The 20243-nt window shown below is 28.4% G+C and overlaps 2 protein-coding genes and 1 pseudogene across 6 annotated transcripts; 2 read left to right on the forward strand and 1 right to left on the reverse strand.

The window, feature by feature from the left end:
* The first annotated feature begins 1161 nt into the window (after positions 1 to 1161).
* On the forward strand, positions 1162 to 16230 carry LOC145188978 (uncharacterized). Of its 4 annotated transcripts, none has more exons than XM_090087527.1 (8): positions 1162 to 1194; positions 3407 to 3564; positions 4502 to 4829; positions 12583 to 12769; positions 12980 to 13104; positions 13635 to 13767; positions 14084 to 14199; positions 14511 to 16230. In XM_090087527.1, the coding sequence occupies exons 2-8, from the start codon at positions 3433 to 3435 to the stop codon at positions 16091 to 16093; spliced, it is 2604 nt and encodes an 867-aa protein (XP_089943653.1). In that variant the 5' UTR covers positions 1162 to 1194; positions 3407 to 3432; the 3' UTR covers positions 16094 to 16230. The 4 variants fall into 4 exon arrangements, with proteins under 4 accessions (XP_089943653.1, XP_089943654.1, XP_089943655.1 ...); XM_090087528.1 differs by lacking the exon at positions 1162 to 1194 and adding an exon at positions 1796 to 2247; XM_090087529.1 differs by lacking the exon at positions 1162 to 1194 and adding an exon at positions 2363 to 2955 and having other exon boundaries at positions 12970 to 13104.
* Positions 6559 to 8012, forward strand: LOC149888462 (uncharacterized). Its single transcript, XM_090087544.1, has 2 exons — positions 6559 to 6982; positions 7051 to 8012. The coding sequence occupies exons 1-2, from the start codon at positions 6559 to 6561 to the stop codon at positions 8010 to 8012; spliced, it is 1386 nt and encodes a 461-aa protein (XP_089943670.1).
* On the reverse strand, positions 10162 to 12369 carry LOC145202296 (uncharacterized; annotated as a pseudogene). Its single transcript, XR_016452532.1, has 2 exons — positions 12245 to 12369; positions 10162 to 12058 (listed from the first exon to the last, which is right to left on the reverse strand). The product of XR_016452532.1 is annotated as an uncharacterized LOC145202296 (transcript).
* Positions 16231 to 20243: the final 4013 nt, after the last annotated feature.

Raw genomic sequence — 20243 nt, forward strand, 5'->3', positions numbered from 1 at the left:
CTTGATGTATATATCTATATTTTGATTGCGTTTGCACTTGTACTTTATACGAGAATTAAAATATATATTAGTACATTAAGTAAACGTACAATAGTAGTTATATAATAAAGTAAGGAAGTTTTACTCAATCCGCTGTCTTAAAATAAAGAAATACTCTCTATTATTCTTACAGGCATTTAATATTTTATTTCTTTATTAGAGGTAAGAGTCAGACATTCTTATTTTCTCTAGTAAAAGTATAAAAAATTAATAATTGTATGTTTGATGTTAGCTATAGGTGTCAACACCTCTGGACCAACCAATACCAAACTTGGCACAGGCACTAAGTAGGCCTGAGCGGTGGTTTTGACCAGGTTTGGGCCACCAGCGGCCCCTCCTAACCCTAACCCTGAGAAACCCGAGCGAAGCGCCGGGTAATCCAGCTTGATTATATTAAGAAAATTATTACCTATTAATTTCCTTGTTTTAAGGCAAGAATTTTGCTTAAAAATTCGTTCCTTATTTTAAAGGATACTTTTCTAATGTCATATTTCAACTGGGCAAATAACCAACAAATTTTAAAACAACACATGTTAACTTTTTTTTTCTTAATTCAAACACTTAATATTATACTGATTATAAAAAATAATAACGTAAGATGGTAGCTTGTTGCTATGGTAACCGATGAAAATAGCTGAAAAATACCAAAAAAAACTGGGTTTACTCTGTAAAAAAGGAACGAAGAATTAGTAAAGAAGTGACAATGTAACTTAGCAAAACTGTTCTAAATGTGTAAATTTTAAAAAAAAGTATATATGATGAGTCTTAATAGATGAAACACAGTGTAAAGGGAAAAAAAATTGTTAAATGATTTTCTACTAATTTATCAATAATTTTTATTAATAATATTTTTATTTTATTAAAATTTATTTTTATTTAAAAAAATAATTTTTTAATATAGTTGTTTACGCGTTTTGTTGTTTCATTTATATAAACCCAATTTAACGTTCATTTAACCACCACCCATATTTTAGGTAAATATGTTGTTGTTATTAGTTTCTTGTTTGCGCCTTGATTGTCCAAAAATTCACGCATCGTTAATTAATATTAGCATGACGTAACAACAAAGTTCGCATAATTAAAACATATTTTAATTTCCTCATCGTGGGTCATAGTATCTTTCGCTTACCGAGCTATTCACCTAATAGAAAAAATGTAAATTTATGATTTATCAGAAAATTCCCACTAAACAAATTGTTTAAATAAAAAAGTGCATTTTTGTTTCAAATTTGAAAAGAAAATCCTGTAAGGCTTGCAAGTTCTAACTGTAAGCTGATTAAGAGAGGATTAAAAAATTCTAGCTAAATTTAAAACTTCACTGATATATAGGCGACTTAGTTTTTAATTTATTTCAATTATTTACTATCACAGTGTTGCTGATTTATTGTTGATCACTTTTTTTTCGAAATGTGATGTCCTTTTTACTTTGATGCCTGAGGCAAACCACTTCAACTGCCTCCCCCCTTCCCTTTGAAAAAAAATTATAGTTGTAAATTCAATTAAAATGTAAAAATTTAAGGTTGAAAAGATATTTTTTTTTAACTAGAAAATATAATGAAATTGACAAAATTTATAATCTCAAAAAACTATATATAAACTTAATTAAGACAAATATCAAACAATGTCATTAATTTGAGAATCAAATTTAATAAATTTTTCGAAATCAAAATTTTTCTTCAAGTTTTGCAAGTTCAAATAATAGCCAAACTTGACAAATTTGATAATCAATTGGTTCATGTTTCATAAAGTTTTTCAAATTTCAAACTTGAACCTGCAGGTCCTTAAAATTTACTTCTTGTAAATATTTTCATCTGCTCATTTGGTTCAGATGGCAAATTTAAATAGCACTTGGTTCAAGTGGCAAACTTAAATAGCATTTGGTTCATATGGGAAATTTCAATAGCATTTGGTTCAGATGGCAATTTTCAATAACATTAAATTGCATTTGAAAGAGAATTTTTGTTCTCTCTGAGTCTTTTTTTTTTTTTTTTTTTATCATGCCATTCTTAGTACCATTTGATGAGCTGGGAGTTCACATTACATTTAGTGATTGTTTTTAGTTAATACTGCCTGTTTTTAGATTGCTGAATGTAAACATAAAAAGAACAGAAATTATTTAAGTTTATTTAAGATACCTAAGTCTAAATTGAGATTTAGCGAAGCATTTTCTCTTATATCTTTATATATGCTTAAAGAAAAACCATATAAGTGAGTTTAAATTTATATATTCTGCATATCATTTTATACTTATATTTAAATTTATGTAGTAAATATATGTATGATTTATTTATAAATATTTATGTAATGTTTTATGTCATTTGATAGTTTCAGTTTTCAAAAGAATAGAAATATAGATTTAATTTTTACTTGTTAAAATGGGGAAGTTTGAAAAGCTTACAGAAATATTGGTTAATCAAGATACTATCAACATTCAAAAGTCCACAAAAGAAATGAAAATCAATAATGTTAATGATGACACAGGCACACAAAATTTACCACAATCAAAATTTTTTGAAATTTTTGATATCCTAACATTAAAACAGTATCTCAAAAGGACAGTAAACTTATCTGATTGTCCTGAATTTGGGAGAAGAATTGGTTGTCATTTAACATGTACTTTTGATGCAAAGCAAAAGCAAAATTGTAAGCGATTGTTTTTACATCACAGTGGTACCCAATCTGTAGAACCTGGTACTTCACAAAAAAGAGTCAGAGTTTCCCAGGAAACTGTCCCTGATTTTAAAAGTAGTTTGAACCATGAAGTCTCTTTAAAATCTGCAGTACGACATGTCTCAGTGCGTAATACCTTACGATTGGATTTGTTTCGAAACTACAAAAGTGGTTGCCATAGTAACCTATTTGTTTATGAACTGCCAATGTTTCAACAGATAGATAAAGAACTTTGCTGGAATTATAGTAAACTTATATTTACAATATATATATAGTCAGGGTCTTTCAGAAAAAATCTGATGCCCAGGACAAGTAGCAATCTTGAGATCCCAAAATATTAGTAAAGACAAAACACATGTCAAAAAAATTACATGACATGCATTAAGTAGTTTCACTAAAGCCTTGCTCCTTTTCATATTTGCAAATTCAGATATTACTTTATAATAATCTTCTGACAGGGCCTGAATATAGTTACAAAATTTATGATAAATGTGTCATTGTTTGATGACACATCATAAATTCTGTAACTATATGATAATTGGTAAAGTTATTTCTCATGATAATTGGTAAAGTTATTTCTCATGGATAATATTGTCACTCATTTTTACATTAATATTTATCTTATTTACAAATTTATACAAAGATTTTTTAAAATGTCTTTACTTTTATTTTTTGTTTTTTATTATTTTCTTATTAGATATTGGATATAGTGGAAGTCTACCTATGCAAGAGCATTATTTGTTTGTATCTGAGTTGATTAAAGAAAGCATTTTGTCACACAATCTTCAAAAATGCTCACTAACCATATTACCAATATGCTTTTGTGGAAAATATTTTACTGAAACATTATTTAAGGTAAGATTTCTTAGAAGTTTAATTATGTAAAGTATTTTAAGCATGTTTAAGTTGTGTTGTTAAAGAGAATTTACAGGCTGATTTAATAATTTACATAAGTGAAGCCAATTAGGTAAACAACTTCCATGTGTTTTGAATATGATTTGCTATTCATCAGTAAAGTGTGGATTACAAGACCTTTTAACTGGCACTTATTATATCAAATAATATGAAATGATTAGGAGAGCTTTTTACTGGCACTTATATCAAATAATACAAAATGATTAGGAGAGCTTTTACCAATAAGTAAAACAATCAAGATTATCAAAAATTTAATTTCTTGTTTTTTTGTCTTGTTTTTTTGTAAACTAAGAAAAGTTTGCTTGTACTTTGTTACATAATATATGAATAAATTATGGTATTTTCATCTTGGCTCCTAAATAGGTGGTTAATTTTTTAATGTAAATAAATTAATAAACACAAAATACTGGGAAAGTCAATATTTAACATAATAACCAGAAATAAAAAGAAAATAATTTTTTTTTTCAGAAGCAAATACTAGCTATTTAATATGTTGCTCTTTTAAATTTGTATTAAAAATGTTTGAAGTCTAGTTTAAGTGAAATTCCAGTTCTAGTAAGTTCTAGTTTCTACATATTTGAAATAGTTATCAACAAGATTTGTCAATTGAATTTTTACTGGATCAGAAATTGAAAAACTTTATATCCCTTTACACTTAGATCAAATATGATATGTAAGCATGCATATCATATTTGATCTAAGTGTAAAGGGATATAAAGTTTGAGAAATTATTATGATGCTCAGCTTACCCTAGCCAAAAAATGAAGTATTATATGTTTGCTACCTGGCAGAAAATTTAACTAAAGTTTTTCCAGTTTGATACCAGTCTATTTTACTGTATCCTGTAAAAAAAGAATATATATATTTTTCTTAAAAGGTTGGGAGCTTGCTGCTGCAATCCACAAGTACTGGGAAAGAGCATCTTTCTAATTATCAAGCTCTAATAAAGTATTATGTTTGGGAGCAATTTAGGCCAGAACTTGCTCTTAACATAGCTATGAGTTATTTGGAAAAGCAATCAAGTATTTTTGAGGCTTACCAATCTTTAACTGAATACATTTGTTTGAAAACATACAGAGAGAATCCTTATATCAACATAATGTATGGTCAGTTAGAATACTGCATGTGGAAACTTGCTAATTGCTACAGCAAAAAAACCAATACACTGATAAAAAATGAATGGGATGAGGAAGAAAGTGATCTAGGTAATTTGTTTCTTTTTTTTTTCAAAATCAAATTTTTTTGCAATTTAAGCTAATAACTAAAGCCCAACTTTTTGAATTCTTATTCAGTTTTTTATTGTTCTTAGTTTTACTACCATTTTAAATATTTCTTAACAATAATAAATATTGTTTCATTGCAAGAAATGAATGATATTTTCTTTAAGTTCGTTACAATATCAAAACAGTGTATTTTCATATGCAAGACTTATTTTTCTCCTTTTTCTTACAGGCTTTTCTTTTTGTACTGATTTTTTTTCTGAAACATTAGCATTTGTTAACAAATTATAAAAATTGTGAAGTAAAAAAGATAGGATAAGTACAAAAGTGAATAAGGATAAGTACATAAAGTAAATTTAAAAAGTTAATTTATAACTTATTAAGTTGATACAATTATCTTTTATTTTTTGTTATAGTTAAATATGAAATTACAGTTGCTATTCGTTTAAAATGTGCAAATCAAAAATTAGAGAAAGCATTAAATAAACTTTTTCAAACTTTTTCAGTCTGCAATATTAGCTGTGTTTCTGGAATAGTGTAACCAGTCTTTTAAATTTGTTAGAAATGGCTCATTTAATAATGAATGCGCTTGTTCATAGATAGTTCATGCCATGCTGCTTCTTAATGAGAACAAGTATTCATCTCAACCTATTGGTCATTCTATACATCTATGACAACTATAACTAGGAGATTATTAAAGACTTTAAAATGGAATCATTTATGATGGACCTCCAAGGTAGTTTTACAAAATTAAGATAGTTAAGGCACATTAACACAGAAGAGACTGGGCACAGCTAATCAAGTTCCCTGTAGGGAAAAACACTTCACTTCAATTTGCCAAAAAAAGAACAGAAAAAAATGGCTCGAAACAATTTTTTTTTAGTGGTTTGTGGATATCTGGACTTAGAAAGTTGGTACCTAAAACAGCTTGATGAAAGCATGATGTGGATCTATTTTGGGGGACTATTCAAGTAATCAGTATAGAAATTCTAGTCATTTCTGAATCTTGTCCTTAAGTAAATCAAGTTTTATTTCCAACTTCTATAAAGGATAATAGCATAACAGCAGTAACTTTGCAATTAAAGAATGTTATATAGTTTTCAAATGCTCAGTTGTCAAAAATATCAACTAAGAGACAGCTTTTTGAACTGTCTATATTTTTCTTGCAAAGAGCTCTGAATAAATGTTTTTTTTTTTGTGTCCTGAACCCTTTTAGTGTGCTTGGTGGATGTTTGTGGCTATATATTATATTAAAATCATTTTTAATGTCAGTATCAATTACCAGAAGAATTATGATCTTACAATATTCAGTAACTATGATACTTGTCAGAAATCTTGATAAGATTTATGTACTTTGATGATATTTTATCAATCATCAAAGTACTGTTCTACAGTAGAGTAGAACAGTGGTTATTGTACTAAAAAGGTATGAGGGATCTTAACCAAATCACACTATTTGCTCTCACAACAAAGTGTTTTCATAATTTTATGAGGGTATTAACAGCAAGGTTTATCAAGATGTTTGGCCTATGAGAAGATTTTTTGCAGCATAAGCCATGAGAATGGGTACATGGTGATGAGAAAGATAATTTTTTGTCATAAAATTTGTTACAAAACATGCATTTAAATAAAATTGGCTATAGACCTTTTCATAAATAAACGTCCGCATAATTCCAAAACGAGGCTTAGGTTGTACCGTTTGTAAACAAACCAAATGTCTTCTAATAAAAAACCTATAAGAAAATCATCTGGCAAACAATGTGCTGCCTATAATTGCTTTAATCGAAGCTATATTATCGAATTTGGAGAACGAAAGGCTTCTGGCATTAAATTCTTTCATTTTCCGAAAGATAAAAATGAAATTTCTCTTTGGTGCAACTTGATAAAGCGTAAAAATGGTTTAGATAGTTTTAATGTTACTAGCTCATCATATTTATGCTACTCTCATTTTAAAGCGCAGGACATTTTAAAAGCTGCTGGAGGTACTAGATGCACTTTAAGAAAAGGTGCTAAACCATCACTTCATAGCTGGAATAATTTCAAAGCTAGTGAAAAAGAAAAAAAATCACTAGGTTATAGACAATCTCCCCAAAAAAGTACAGTTTTACCTGACAATGATGTTCTTAACAAAACAAGCAGTAGCTCAAATAGAGATTCACTCCTTTATAGAAAATTAAACATGAAGCAGTTGCAAAATGAAAATAAGAAAAGAAAAGAAACAGTAATGAAGGAAATAAATTTGTTGAGCATGTTCTCTCATGTGATAAAGAATTAAAACATTACACAGGATTTCCGAATCGAAAAACATTTGATGCAGTTTTAATATATCTTGACCCTGGAGAAAATGGAGAAAACTTTATCTTATTTAATAGTAAGCATTCAAAAGAAAATGAAAATAGGGGGAGAAATCAAATTATGTTACCTTTAGAAGCATATTTATTAACATTAGTGCGATTAAGAAAAAATTATGATATTAGACATTTAGCATTTCTTTTTTCAATAAGTGAAGGAACTGTAAGTAACACTGTTATGACATGGTTGAACTTTATGTACATAAAGCTGGGTAGCCTTAGCATATGGCTTTCGTTAACTCAAATAAAACAAAATATGCCTCAGTCAATGAAGGATAAATTTCCCAATCTTAAATGCATCATTGATTGTCTTGAAATAAAAGTAGCTGTGCCTCAGTCATTGACTGTACATAAATTGCTCTATTCTGACTATAAAAGTCACACAACTGTAAAGATTTTAGTTGGCATTGCCCCAGGAGGTGGTTTTACTTTTATATCTGCTGCTTACCCTGGGAGTATATCAGATAAAGAAATAACCATTAAGAGTGGACTTTTAAATCCAAATTTATGGAATCACGGTGAAGAAGTTATGGCAGATAGAGGTTTTACTATACAAGATTATTTAAGTCCACTTGGAGTTAAATTAATCATTCCACCATTTCTTCGAAATTGCAAACAATTCACTGAAACAGAGGTGATACAAAGTCAGCAAATTGCAAGTGAGCACATTCATGTTGAGAGAATGATTCAAAGACTAAAATGTTTTCATATAATCGATAGAGTTATTCCTCTAAACATGATTGGTTCTCTCAATCAAATAGTTACAGTGTGTGGAATTTTAACTAACTTTCATGAGCCTACTATAAAAAACGCATAGAAACTAATGGATAAAAATGTGTTGAGACAGTAATTAAAATTTAACATTGAATTTAACATTTATATATATCATAAATAACTACAATTTTTTGACATAAATTTATAAATGCATAAACTATAAAATAGATTCTGCAAATTTCAATAAAATATTTGTCTTCAAATTAAAAATTGTTGTTTATTTTTTCAATTATTTCGTCCAACATATAGGTGAAGTAAAAGTCTAATACTCTTTTCCTTAGAGTCTCCCAATATAATTTGTCATATGTAATACGATCAATAACCAATCATTTTGAAGTGTAAAACACAAAATCACACCATGTTTGTGTTGTTAATCCAAGTTGCATTTGGATTTGATCATAATAACTATGGTTTTTGTTTATTAAAATTTTATTACTAGATTTATCAAATATTATAGATGGATTTTTTTGCTACAAAACATATATCTTTTGGGTCCAGGTTACTGTATTCTAATAAAATATATGTCTTCTAATAAAAAACCTATAAGAAAATCATCTGGCAAACAATGTGCTGCCTATAATTGCTTTAATCGAAGCTATATTATCGAATTTGGAGAACGAAAGGCTTCTGGCATTAAATTCTTTCATTTTCCGAAAGATAAAAATGAAATTTCTCTTTGGTGCAACTTGATAAAGCGTAAAAATGGTTTAGATAGTTTTAATGTTACTAGCTCATCATATTTATGCTACTCTCATTTTAAAGCGCAGGACATTTTAAAAGCTGCTGGAGGTACTAGATGCACTTTAAGAAAAGGTGCTAAACCATCACTTCATAGCTGGAATAATTTCAAAGCTAGTGAAAAAGAAAAAAAATCACTAGGTTATAGACAATCTCCCCAAAAAAGTACAGTTTTACCTGACAATGATGTTCTTAACAAAACAAGCAGTAGCTCAAATAGAGATTCACTCCTTTATAGAAAATTAAACATGAAGCAGTTGCAAAATGAAAATAAGAAAAGAAAAGAAACAGTAATGAAGGAAATAAATTTGTTGAGCATGTTCTCTCATGTGATAAAGAATTAAAACATTACACAGGATTTCCGAATCGAAAAACATTTGATGCAGTTTTAATATATCTTGACCCTGGAGAAAATGGAGAAAACTTTATCTTATTTAATAGTAAGCATTCAAAAGAAAATGAAAATAGGGGGAGAAATCAAATTATGTTACCTTTAGAAGCATATTTATTAACATTAGTGCGATTAAGAAAAAATTATGATATTAGACATTTAGCATTTCTTTTTTCAATAAGTGAAGGAACTGTAAGTAACACTGTTATGACATGGTTGAACTTTATGTACATAAAGCTGGGTAGCCTTAGCATATGGCTTTCGTTAACTCAAATAAAACAAAATATGCCTCAGTCAATGAAGGATAAATTTCCCAATCTTAAATGCATCATTGATTGTCTTGAAATAAAAGTAGCTGTGCCTCAGTCATTGACTGTACATAAATTGCTCTATTCTGACTATAAAAGTCACACAACTGTAAAGATTTTAGTTGGCATTGCCCCAGGAGGTGGTTTTACTTTTATATCTGCTGCTTACCCTGGGAGTATATCAGATAAAGAAATAACCATTAAGAGTGGACTTTTAAATCCAAATTTATGGAATCACGGTGAAGAAGTTATGGCAGATAGAGGTTTTACTATACAAGATTATTTAAGTCCACTTGGAGTTAAATTAATCATTCCACCATTTCTTCGAAATTGCAAACAATTCACTGAAACAGAGGTGATACAAAGTCAGCAAATTGCAAGTGAGCACATTCATGTTGAGAGAATGATTCAAAGACTAAAATGTTTTCATATAATCGATAGAGTTATTCCTCTAAACATGATTGGTTCTCTCAATCAAATAGTTACAGTGTGTGGAATTTTAACTAACTTTCATGAGCCTACTATAAAAAACGCATAGAAACTAATGGATAAAAATGTGTTGAGACAGTAATTAAAATTTAACATTGAATTTAACATTTATATATATCATAAATAACTACAATTTTTTGACATAAATTTATAAATGCATAAACTATAAAATAGATTCTGCAAATTTCAATAAAATATTTGTCTTCAAATTAAAAATTGTTGTTTATTTTTTCAATTATTTCGTCCAACATATAGGTGAAGTAAAAGTCTAATACTCTTTTCCTTAGAGTCTCCCAATATAATTTGTCATATGTAATACGATCAATAACCAATCATTTTGAAGTGTAAAACACAAAATCACACCATGTTTGTGTTGTTAATCCAAGTTGCATTTGGATTTGATCATAATAACTATGGTTTTTGTTTATTAAAATTTTATTACTAGATTTATCAAATATTATAGATGGATTTTTTTGCTACAAAACATATATCTTTTGGGTCCAGGTTACTGTATTCTTCGCTGCACTTAATTTCTATTATTCCACAATCATTATCACACCTTACTTTCCTATCAGGCGATGCACCCAAAACAAAATTTTTTTCATCAAGTACAAAACCACATGGTTCAACATCTAGTTTATAGCCAGAGGATTTCATAAAGTTTTCATAATATTTACCATAGGAAAGTTTATATGAAATAATATTGTTTAGCTTAGTTTTGTTTTCACCATGGACAAGTTTGTGTTTCAAAATTTTTGAATCCTTTTGGAGATTTATTCTCTAACTTATTACATAAAGATGCAGTGAATCGATTCCTTCTGTAATCAAACCATTTTGAAGTTCCATCCTGTTCCCTTGTTTCTTTTTCAATTTGAACTACTATTTCCTTTACTAACTTCATTTTTTCTAAAATGTTTATTTTTTTATTATAAAATATTTTTTCAACATAACAAGTTATAAAATCATCAGTTTCATTAAAAGGGAATGTAGGGTATTCAATGTATTGAACACTGTCTAAATTTTTTAAAGATGCAGGTAAGTTGCAGTAAACAATGTAACTAGGTGGAACTACAGCACATTGATAGCTTAATACAGACCCAAATGGGACACTTCCTAGACTTGTTTTGACTGTTCCTTCATTTGATTGATTTAACACATTCAACATATGCACTTTAACATCACTGTTTAAAAGATTCTTGTAAAGCTCATTTATTTTATTTTCATTATCACTTTTTCTGTTTCAATCAGTTCTAGTATCATACAATGATGATTTAATTGTGGCGAATGAAGATACTTTTCTTGTCGAGAAATTCTTTTTTTTAATTTGTGGTGATTTAATTTGTAAGTCACTTATTGGTGTTTTATCAAATTTTTTACGACTTTGTGGTATTGACCAAGTACAAGTTCTTGAAGTACAGGCTTTAATATTTGGAACAGTTTTCAGTTTTTTAACTGCCCATTTTGCAACAAGTTTCATCATTGCAAATGCATGTGAACAAGTTCCAGTTTTTCCTGCTGGGCATTCACAAAATGCATACATTACTGATCCATCTAATTTTTTAATAGCAATAAAAATCCATCTGTCAATTTTTTTCATGCTAGCTGCACATACTCCTTTTACACAAAATACTTCAATACTTTGTTTTGAGTAAATTGAGGATAGATCAATGTATTACTCTTCAAGAGACATTTCTCCTCTAGACAAATGTTTTTTAACTTTTGTAGATTTAGGAAAAAAATTACTATTTACATTTAAAGCATATGCATCAATTTTCTCAGCTAAAAACGCAGGAAGTCCCTCTAGACACTTGCTCCATCCAATTTTGGAATTCAAACTTAACAGCTCACATTTTAAATTTTCAGGCAACATAGGAAATGTTTTTACACTTGGTATTTTTATATTTTTACCCATCAAACATGACTTTTTTGATAAACATTTTTTCTCAAGAGTTGGATCACAAATAATTGAATTCGTTCTGTTGTGAAAATACTGTAAAACTTTAACTTGAGAGTCTCGTAAAGTTACTACACCTTTAAGAGAATTGCCATGGTAAAGAAGCCACCTTTTTAAATGGTTGTTTGTATACGTTTGTAATTTTTCTAAATCGACTTTGACAGTCGGATCGTCTATATCATCTTCTTTTAAAACAATTAATGCTGGATCTAAACAAAAACAAAAAACATCAAAATAAGTCAACTACACTACACAAATTTAATAAATTTTGTGGATAAAAGTAAACTTCAGTTAAGGTAAATTTTTGATAAAATATTTAATATATTTTACTTTGATATTCAAGTAATAAAATAATAGAAAAGTAATTAATAAACACTTAAAATAAAATAGCAAACCTATTTCCTGTGAAGAAACTTCATTTGTGTTTGAAGATAATAACATTATCTTGTTAAAATAACAAATAAAGCTCAAGATTAAAAGAATCAGATAAGCCTAAGCAATGAAATATTTTGTTTGTTTACTAACGGTACAACCTAAGCCTTGATTTGAAATGCGGACGTTTATTTATGAAAAGGTCTATACTGTGATTTATCTCTCATTTATTCAATAACTTTTGCTTAAATGATAAATCATGTTTAAATAATAAATAACATTAGGTGGTTTAGAAATATGTACAATTTTACTTCATGCTATTTGAAATATATACAATTATATGTTGCTATTTCCTTTACAGAGCCTGATGAATCCAACTCATCTCAATTTCACCGCCAGAGAGCATTGTCACACTTATCTTTAGTTGAAGAACGTTTAGGAATCTGGGATCAAATACTTCCTAAGTATATTGAGTTGAATAAAGATAATGCGGTTCCCATTCTTCAAAAACACCTCAATAACAATCCAAATAATCCAATTTCTTATTGGTAGGCTGGTACTGGTTTTATGCAATTCTTATTTTATATTTTAAAAGTTCAAAGATCCTTTTTCAAATGTTTCACAAATAAAATACTTATAGTAATTTATTTGTGTAAGAAACTAAAATTGATATGCAGCAATGTTATTTAATTTATATTGTAAATATTTTAATGTGCTTATCAGTTTACCAAAAATCTGGTAGATTTAGTTTGCTCTAGGTATTTAGGAACTGTCTTAAAAGATATTAGAAGTGATGAGCTATGGGATATACTAAAAATGTTCTCTCTTGTTGATGTCACAAATGATTTCATCAAAGAACTCATGATATATTATAAAGAAAAAGGTGATTTTTCAAAAGTAGTTTGTAAAGATTGAAAAAAGATTGTTTTTTGGAATCCTTTATAATAGTTGTATTTTTTTATGTGTTACAAGTAATAATGTTTGCATGGTTGTTATTATCTTTGCATAATCACTATAAATATGAAGATGAAATATAATTGATATTTTTTACCTTTGATTTATTTTCTAGTAAAGTTCACACTTTCTATATCTCTTTAATGTTGTAAACTAGGAAAAATCTATTTAAAAAAAGGTCTTTATGGGGCAAATCATTTATAAGAGACATTACTAAGTTTCTGACCTAAATTACTAATCTTTTTTTTAATTTTTTTTTATAATTTTATTTAGTTTTCTTTGAAAGTGTGATTACACTCTTACAAGCTTGCTTTTATTATTCGTGTATACCTATCATTCATAGATGTATCATTCATAGATGTATCATTCATAGATGCAAAACTTCAATTCTATAATTTGTATACAAAAAATTAAATTTATATTTAACGTCAAATTTGTAACCATTATATTTTATTATAGAAAAGTTTCAAGAGTTATTTGACTTAGTTGTTGAAAGACTTGATCACAAATTTTGTACAACCAGTTTCTTTGATTGGGAAATGTTACATTGGATTGTGCAGCAGCGTATAAGTATTGTTTTTAACTACATGAGGTAAGTTTGATTTTAAAATGAATAAATAAATTTTAATAACGTTGTTCACCTATAATATATTGTTTCAAATCTTTAGCAATAGTTTTTTTTTACTCATTAGTTTCAAATATTTTTATAATAAAGCTGTTTCTTCATGAAATGGATCTTAAATCTTTTCCTCAACATTAGGGAGTCATTATCAAAACAAAAGATTATTATTCTTTATAAAAAAATTCTTAACCTCTGAATCAATAAGTATTTATATGGTAATTTTAAATAATTTTGTAGCTTTAAATCAGTTAAATGTTGTTTTACTTAATATCTTTTCATTCTATAGGTCTCACTCAAATTGGGTCACTTTCCATTTTCCTGTCCCATTAAATAAAAATAACATTGATGCTTCAAAGACTTTTCTTCAGCTTAAAATTCTGATAGCAGATATGCTACAATTAGGTAATAAAAGTATTTATAATTTTTTCATTAGTCATGTTTTTGCTTATCATTTTACTATCAACTCTGATAGAAATATTTTGTTAATGATTTACTATTAAAATATTTTGTTAATCACATGGCACGGGTGATCGAATTAATATTTAGTGCTACTAATTTGTGATGCACCGGATAAGGTTTTCTCATCGGATAATAAAATGCTATACTCAGTGTATTAAATTTTGCGGATATAGATAATACAAGTATTATTCTAAGCTGACTTTCTGCTTAGCTCTAGTTTGAGTTATTTAATTGGTTTTAATACTTTTCTTTAGATGACTTTTCAAACAACACTCGCGTCTGGTTATCTAAGTTTGATAAAACTCAGAGACCAGCTTTTTCTGGAGTAGCAGTTACAGACCATCCCCAATTCTTTAGTGTCTCTTTAAAATGCTGTGATGAAGATGAATTTAATGAAAGGTTAGATGTTTCATCACCAGAAATCACCGATTTGACAGACAGTTCGTTAGATTATCTCGATACCGTAAAAGTCAAAAAGTACGTTAGAAGATCCTTAGGACGTCTATATAAATATAAAAAAGTCAAAGGTTCAGCCAAAAATGCTGTCACGGGTGACCACGTTCTTTCTCATGGCAAATCTGCTTCTTGTATCATACCTAATTCAAGTGAGTTAGAAAAACAAAAAACTATTGACTCTGCTTCGTTTCAATCGAGCTTATATTCCAAAAGAGAATACTCTTGGGACTCAAACAAAGAAAATTATCTCCGCAAGCTTAGTGGAAAAAATAAGAAGATAAACTCTATACCTGATACATCTAACGAAAAAAATACAATATGTAAAGAACTAGGCTCTTCAAGTTTAACTTCTGCAAGTTTTAATGTCAGAGTAACACATAGAAAAACAGAAATAAATTCAACACCAGATACGTCTCTTAAAAAAAGAAATAATAAAAGAAAGCGAAATATGTTGAAAAAGGAAAATACCAATAACCCCGTTTCCTACCGATGGGAAGCAGTGAGTTCTTTAAGTGACTCCAGTAACTCAAGTAGCAATTCTGACGAAAAAGACCATCTTAGTAAAATATCTAGTATAAAGAATAGCAGGAGGTTATTCGAACAGAATCATGTGAAAAGACCTTCGACGAAGAGAAAATCTATTGACCGTTCGTTATCTCAATCCGACTCAGTGAGTCCCATCAGTGACTCTAGCGATTCTTGTTGGGACTCAGACAAAGAAATTCAGCGAATTAAAATGTCTCTTAAAACACTTCCTTCCAGTATAAAAGGAAAAGTTGGTATAAAATCTACACTTAATTCCTCCCATAAAAAGAGCGTCGCTTGTAAAGAATTTGACTCAAGAAACTTGTCTTCTACTAATATCAGCAAAATTCGTGTAGAAAATAAACGTAAACAGTGTATGGAGTTACAAAAGTCAAAAAAATCAACGATAAAAAAAAATACCGACTCTTTATTATCTCAATCCGAATCGGTGAGTCCGGTCAGCGATTCCAGTAAATCCTGTTCGAAAGAAATTCAAACTAAAAGGTCTTTTAAAAGAAATTCTTCCAGTTTCAGTGGAAAATTTGGTAACAAACCTATACTTACTTTATCTCACAAAAAAAACATTGTTTGTAAAGAATTGGACTTTTCAAACTTATCTTTTAATGTCAGTAAGAAGAACAAACATAAGCAACACATGGAGTTTCAGAGTAAGTCAAAACATTTGACGAAGAAAAAAGCTGTTTCATCTCAATCTGAAAATCCCGTAATTGACTCCTTAGATAAGAAAATTAAACAAACTAAAATTTCTCGTTCAACTTTCGACGATACTGAAAAAATGAAAATAAATTCACATGTTAAGCCTTGCTTTGTAAAGTTACAGCGTATAGAATTTTAGCTTAAGTCAAATTAAGCGAAAAAAATATAACGCCCCGGTTATGTTTTTGGGATTTCAGCGTTTTTTGTGGCTTTTGTTACAAACTTGACTGGAAAAGTTTTGTCTAGTTTTTATTATTATAAGCTTCATCTAATAAACATCTCTTTTTTCAATCATTTTCCTTAACGAATCGGAAATTTAAAAGTCTGAACAGGAAAAGTTGTTTAATATAGAAAATTTTTATCATATAGTATTTAGATAACCCTATGAGCAGCACATCGTAAGCTCACTTAGGTCACCGAAGGAAGTCAGAAAAACTATAATAATTTCTGAAAGGAAATAGGATCAGACCTTTTTTTTCGATATTCAAAACCTTTTTTTATTTTCTTTAAATATGTTACAGGAACTGATAATTTTTTCGTTAAGTTTTCATTCAGAAAAAACAAGATAAAAAAAAAATCTTTCTAAAATATTTTTGTATGAAGCAATTAATTGTAAATATATGCTTATAAAGCAATTAAAAATCTACATCCTCCGGTTAATAACTTGGTGTTTTTTTCAAATTGTTTTCATGTTTAAGGTGAGACCTCAAATTTTTTTCTAAAACAATTCTTTAAATAAAATAGCAATAAAGTATTAGATAAAAGCATTTTAGAAAATAAACATTTTTCTTCTTTACCACTAGGCAGGGTCGAATATTCGTTATTTACGAACAATATTCGTTCCCTTTACGAATATTCATTTAATAAATGATATTTTATATTCGTATAACGAATAATTGTTAATCAATAAAGAATCCTTCAACGATAATATTTGTTTAACAAATAAAATACTCGTTAAAGGAATACTTTCTATAAACATTTTTGTTAGGCTACTGAATACTCTATATTATTGACTTAGATTTTTTGACTAAGCTTCTTGTCACTTTTTCGCTACTTCGTTTACTACTTTTTGAGTTTAATTTTTCTTGTTAAAATATTACAATTAGTAGAATATTGGTGAAATATTTAGTAAATTTGTTAGATTTAGCTAAGCCTCATCACCAACGTCAAGGCTATTCTGATAGTATCCTAGTTTTTATTGTTTTAATAATTAAGTTAGAAGTATGTGATTATTTGTTACTATTATCATTTGCTAATTTTTTTTTTTTCAGTTTTTATTAACTGCTTTCTTCATATCTAAGCCAGATAAAGTCAGGAATTGTCTTTCCTTTATGTAGATCAACATTTTATATCGTCAATGCTGAGATTATGTCTTTGTTTTGATACTACATTTTTATCTGTTGAAAAAACTTTCTCTGAGGTGGCTGATGATGCTGGGGTGCAGAAGAACTTCCTTGCTACCCCTCCTCAGAAGTTCGATTTCCCTAATACTTAATAGCAGTTTTCTTTAAGATACTAGTTGACTTAGCAGAATGATTGAAGTAGCTGAAGTCCAGATGCCTGTTGTGAAAGTCAAACCATCAACGTTGAGTTTCTCATTATCAACAATTTTTCACATGGTCATTGATAAATTGATATAATTAAGGAATTCGAGTACGAGAGTGATCTTGAAGAAACAGGGTTATACTTTTCCTTCGTTGCTTGCTTCATAATTGAAAGGAAGGCTTCAATACCCACCATGGAGATGTTGACCTCCTTTATCACTTCAACCACTAACTTAACATTTTTAATATGATAATTAGACCATGATATCGCAACACAAGGTTGTCTTAGAGCTTTCTGTGATTTTGGAGGCAGATGATGTAGAAGGTTGTGGATATGATTTGGGGGTGACAGCAATTCTAGCACTTTGTGGTCTACGAATGAATTTGTCATCTAAAGATTCGTTATCTAAAACGTGCCCCTTGGCAGAGCATCGTAATGATCATTAAGTCTCTCGTGGGCCAAGAAAGATTGTGAATTTTTTTCTTTAAGATGATTAAGAAGACGGGATGTGGTACCTGCTCTTAAAACTAGATTTTTATCACATTCATAGATTTGGTGTGGTGAGCATCATTTGGTACGAGCATCAGTTCTTTTAAAAAATTCCCAAAAACTTAACTTTTTCGGCAAATAAAAGTTTGATACCTGGAAAAGAGAACTGAATCAGTTCAAAATTGTTAAAATATTGGCACAAACGAATATTGTTTGCAAGTATCTATCTTAAATTCAGGTAAAACAGGCTTGACGTCACAATTTTACTGTTTTGATCTATTACTACTTTTAATGAGTTCTTTTATTTTGTTTAAACTCAATTTCAAAAAAGTAGCTAGAGATCAATAAACTTTGTTTTTAAAAAAATAGACACCTGTAAAGTAACAAGTTAGATTGGTCAGGAAAGTTTTAAAATATTGTCCTGACTTGATCGTGGACCATACCACAGAACTTAGAATTGGAAAAAATGTAAATTTTTTACATAAATAAGTGGTTGCAGATTCATTATTGAACTATTGTTGTAAACCTAAATCTTTACAGGATGTCTCATGCGATAAAATAGTTTAGAATCTAATAATTGCTAATAATTTAACTGTGTTAAGGGAATTTAATTTCTAGTAATAAAAAACGATTAGGGTAGGGTGGGACAAAATGATCCGTGGGGCAAGAAGTCTTTTTGCTTTTGTGAGTGTATCATAGAATAGTAATGTTGTATTCCTTTATTATACTATTATTTATTATACTATTATTTATTATACTATTATTTATTATACTATTATTTATTATACTATTATTTATTATACTATTATTTATTATACTATTATTTATTATACTATTATTTATTATACTATTATTTATTATACTATTATTTATTATACTATTATTTATTATACTATTATTTATTATACTATTATTTATTATACTATTATTTATTATACTATTATTTATTATACTATTATTTATTATACTATTATTTATTATTGATAACGTTAAAAAAAGTATGATGGAATAAAAAATATTTTTAATATCGCTTTTAGTTGAGGTTTAAATCGATTTATAACTTTTCGTAGTATTTCCCTGTAAGCGAATAACTGATAAGCTGGCTGTTGGTGCACCTTCAGACTTAATTACTAGAGTTAGTTCCAATGGACGGACTGATTCATCTTTATTCATCGAATGGTTAATACATTTTGTTACTGTGACTCATTCATCTAAAAATAATGAGAAAATTAATTGTACTTGATGATCATCACAGTCAAAAAACACTTGACGCCATTAACTTTTATCACGACAGTGAGATCCATCTCATAATGTTTTATCACTGACACAACTCTATGCACCATATGTTCTTGTGCATAAAATGTGTCATTTTTCGATGATTAGACACAATATATTAAATGTATATGTTGGTACCACTTTTCTTGTGGTTCAGATGATTTAGACTTGCGCTGCTGTTACAAATTATAGTCATGTATATGTTATTTTCAAGACAATTGCATAGAATAATTGCAGTGTTTACATTTCAGTTATTTTAATAAAATCTAAAGAGTTTTTGTAGAGAACCATTAAAAGCTTTTATTTTAATTGTTAGTTTTTTTTAACAACTGTTTTAATGGTTTAGGATTAGATGCATTCCTTGGAGTATCTGCCCCACAGCTGGGGCAAGATGTCTTCTTGCACAGTTATTAGTTTTTTTTATTTTAAAGTTTATCACCAGTAATAAAGTAGTTATTTTATCTTACCAATGTCTTCTCTTATAAGTAAACTTTGATATTAAAAAGAAAAAACACTAGAAAATGTAAAAGTATTTTTTATTTACGATAAAGTTTTGTTAAGGGGGGCATCTTGCCCCACCCAATTCTAACTGTTAGAAGATTTAATAAACAATGTGTAAAATCAGTAAAATCATTAAACTAACCTTAGTTAATTTGTTAACTTAAGTAACAATAATATAACTGTTATTTTAATCGAAGAAAACCAAACCGCTGGTCTCATCTCTAATGAACTTTAAAACAGATTAGCAAGTAAGTCAGTTTACAATTGTTTTCAATCAAAAGAAAACATTTTATCGGCCAATAACAGAAAGCACTCTCGTAAATTAAAACCAAGTTTTAGCTTCGTTTACTCTATTGAAAAATTTCAGTTTTAATTGAAATGCTAGATTTGTCGAAAATATGATGCAAATTGGACATACGGTTATTAAGATAAAATGGGCGAGAGATCAAAATTTGAAATTTTGAGAAAAGCATATTTAA

The sequence above is a fragment of the Hydra viridissima genome, unplaced genomic scaffold (assembly GCF_058129835.1).
Source record: "Hydra viridissima isolate aposymbiotic clone 2 unplaced genomic scaffold, HvirCarnegie_v1 scaffold_5, whole genome shotgun sequence".
In the NCBI taxonomy this organism is placed as follows: domain Eukaryota; kingdom Metazoa; phylum Cnidaria; class Hydrozoa; order Anthoathecata; family Hydridae; genus Hydra; species Hydra viridissima.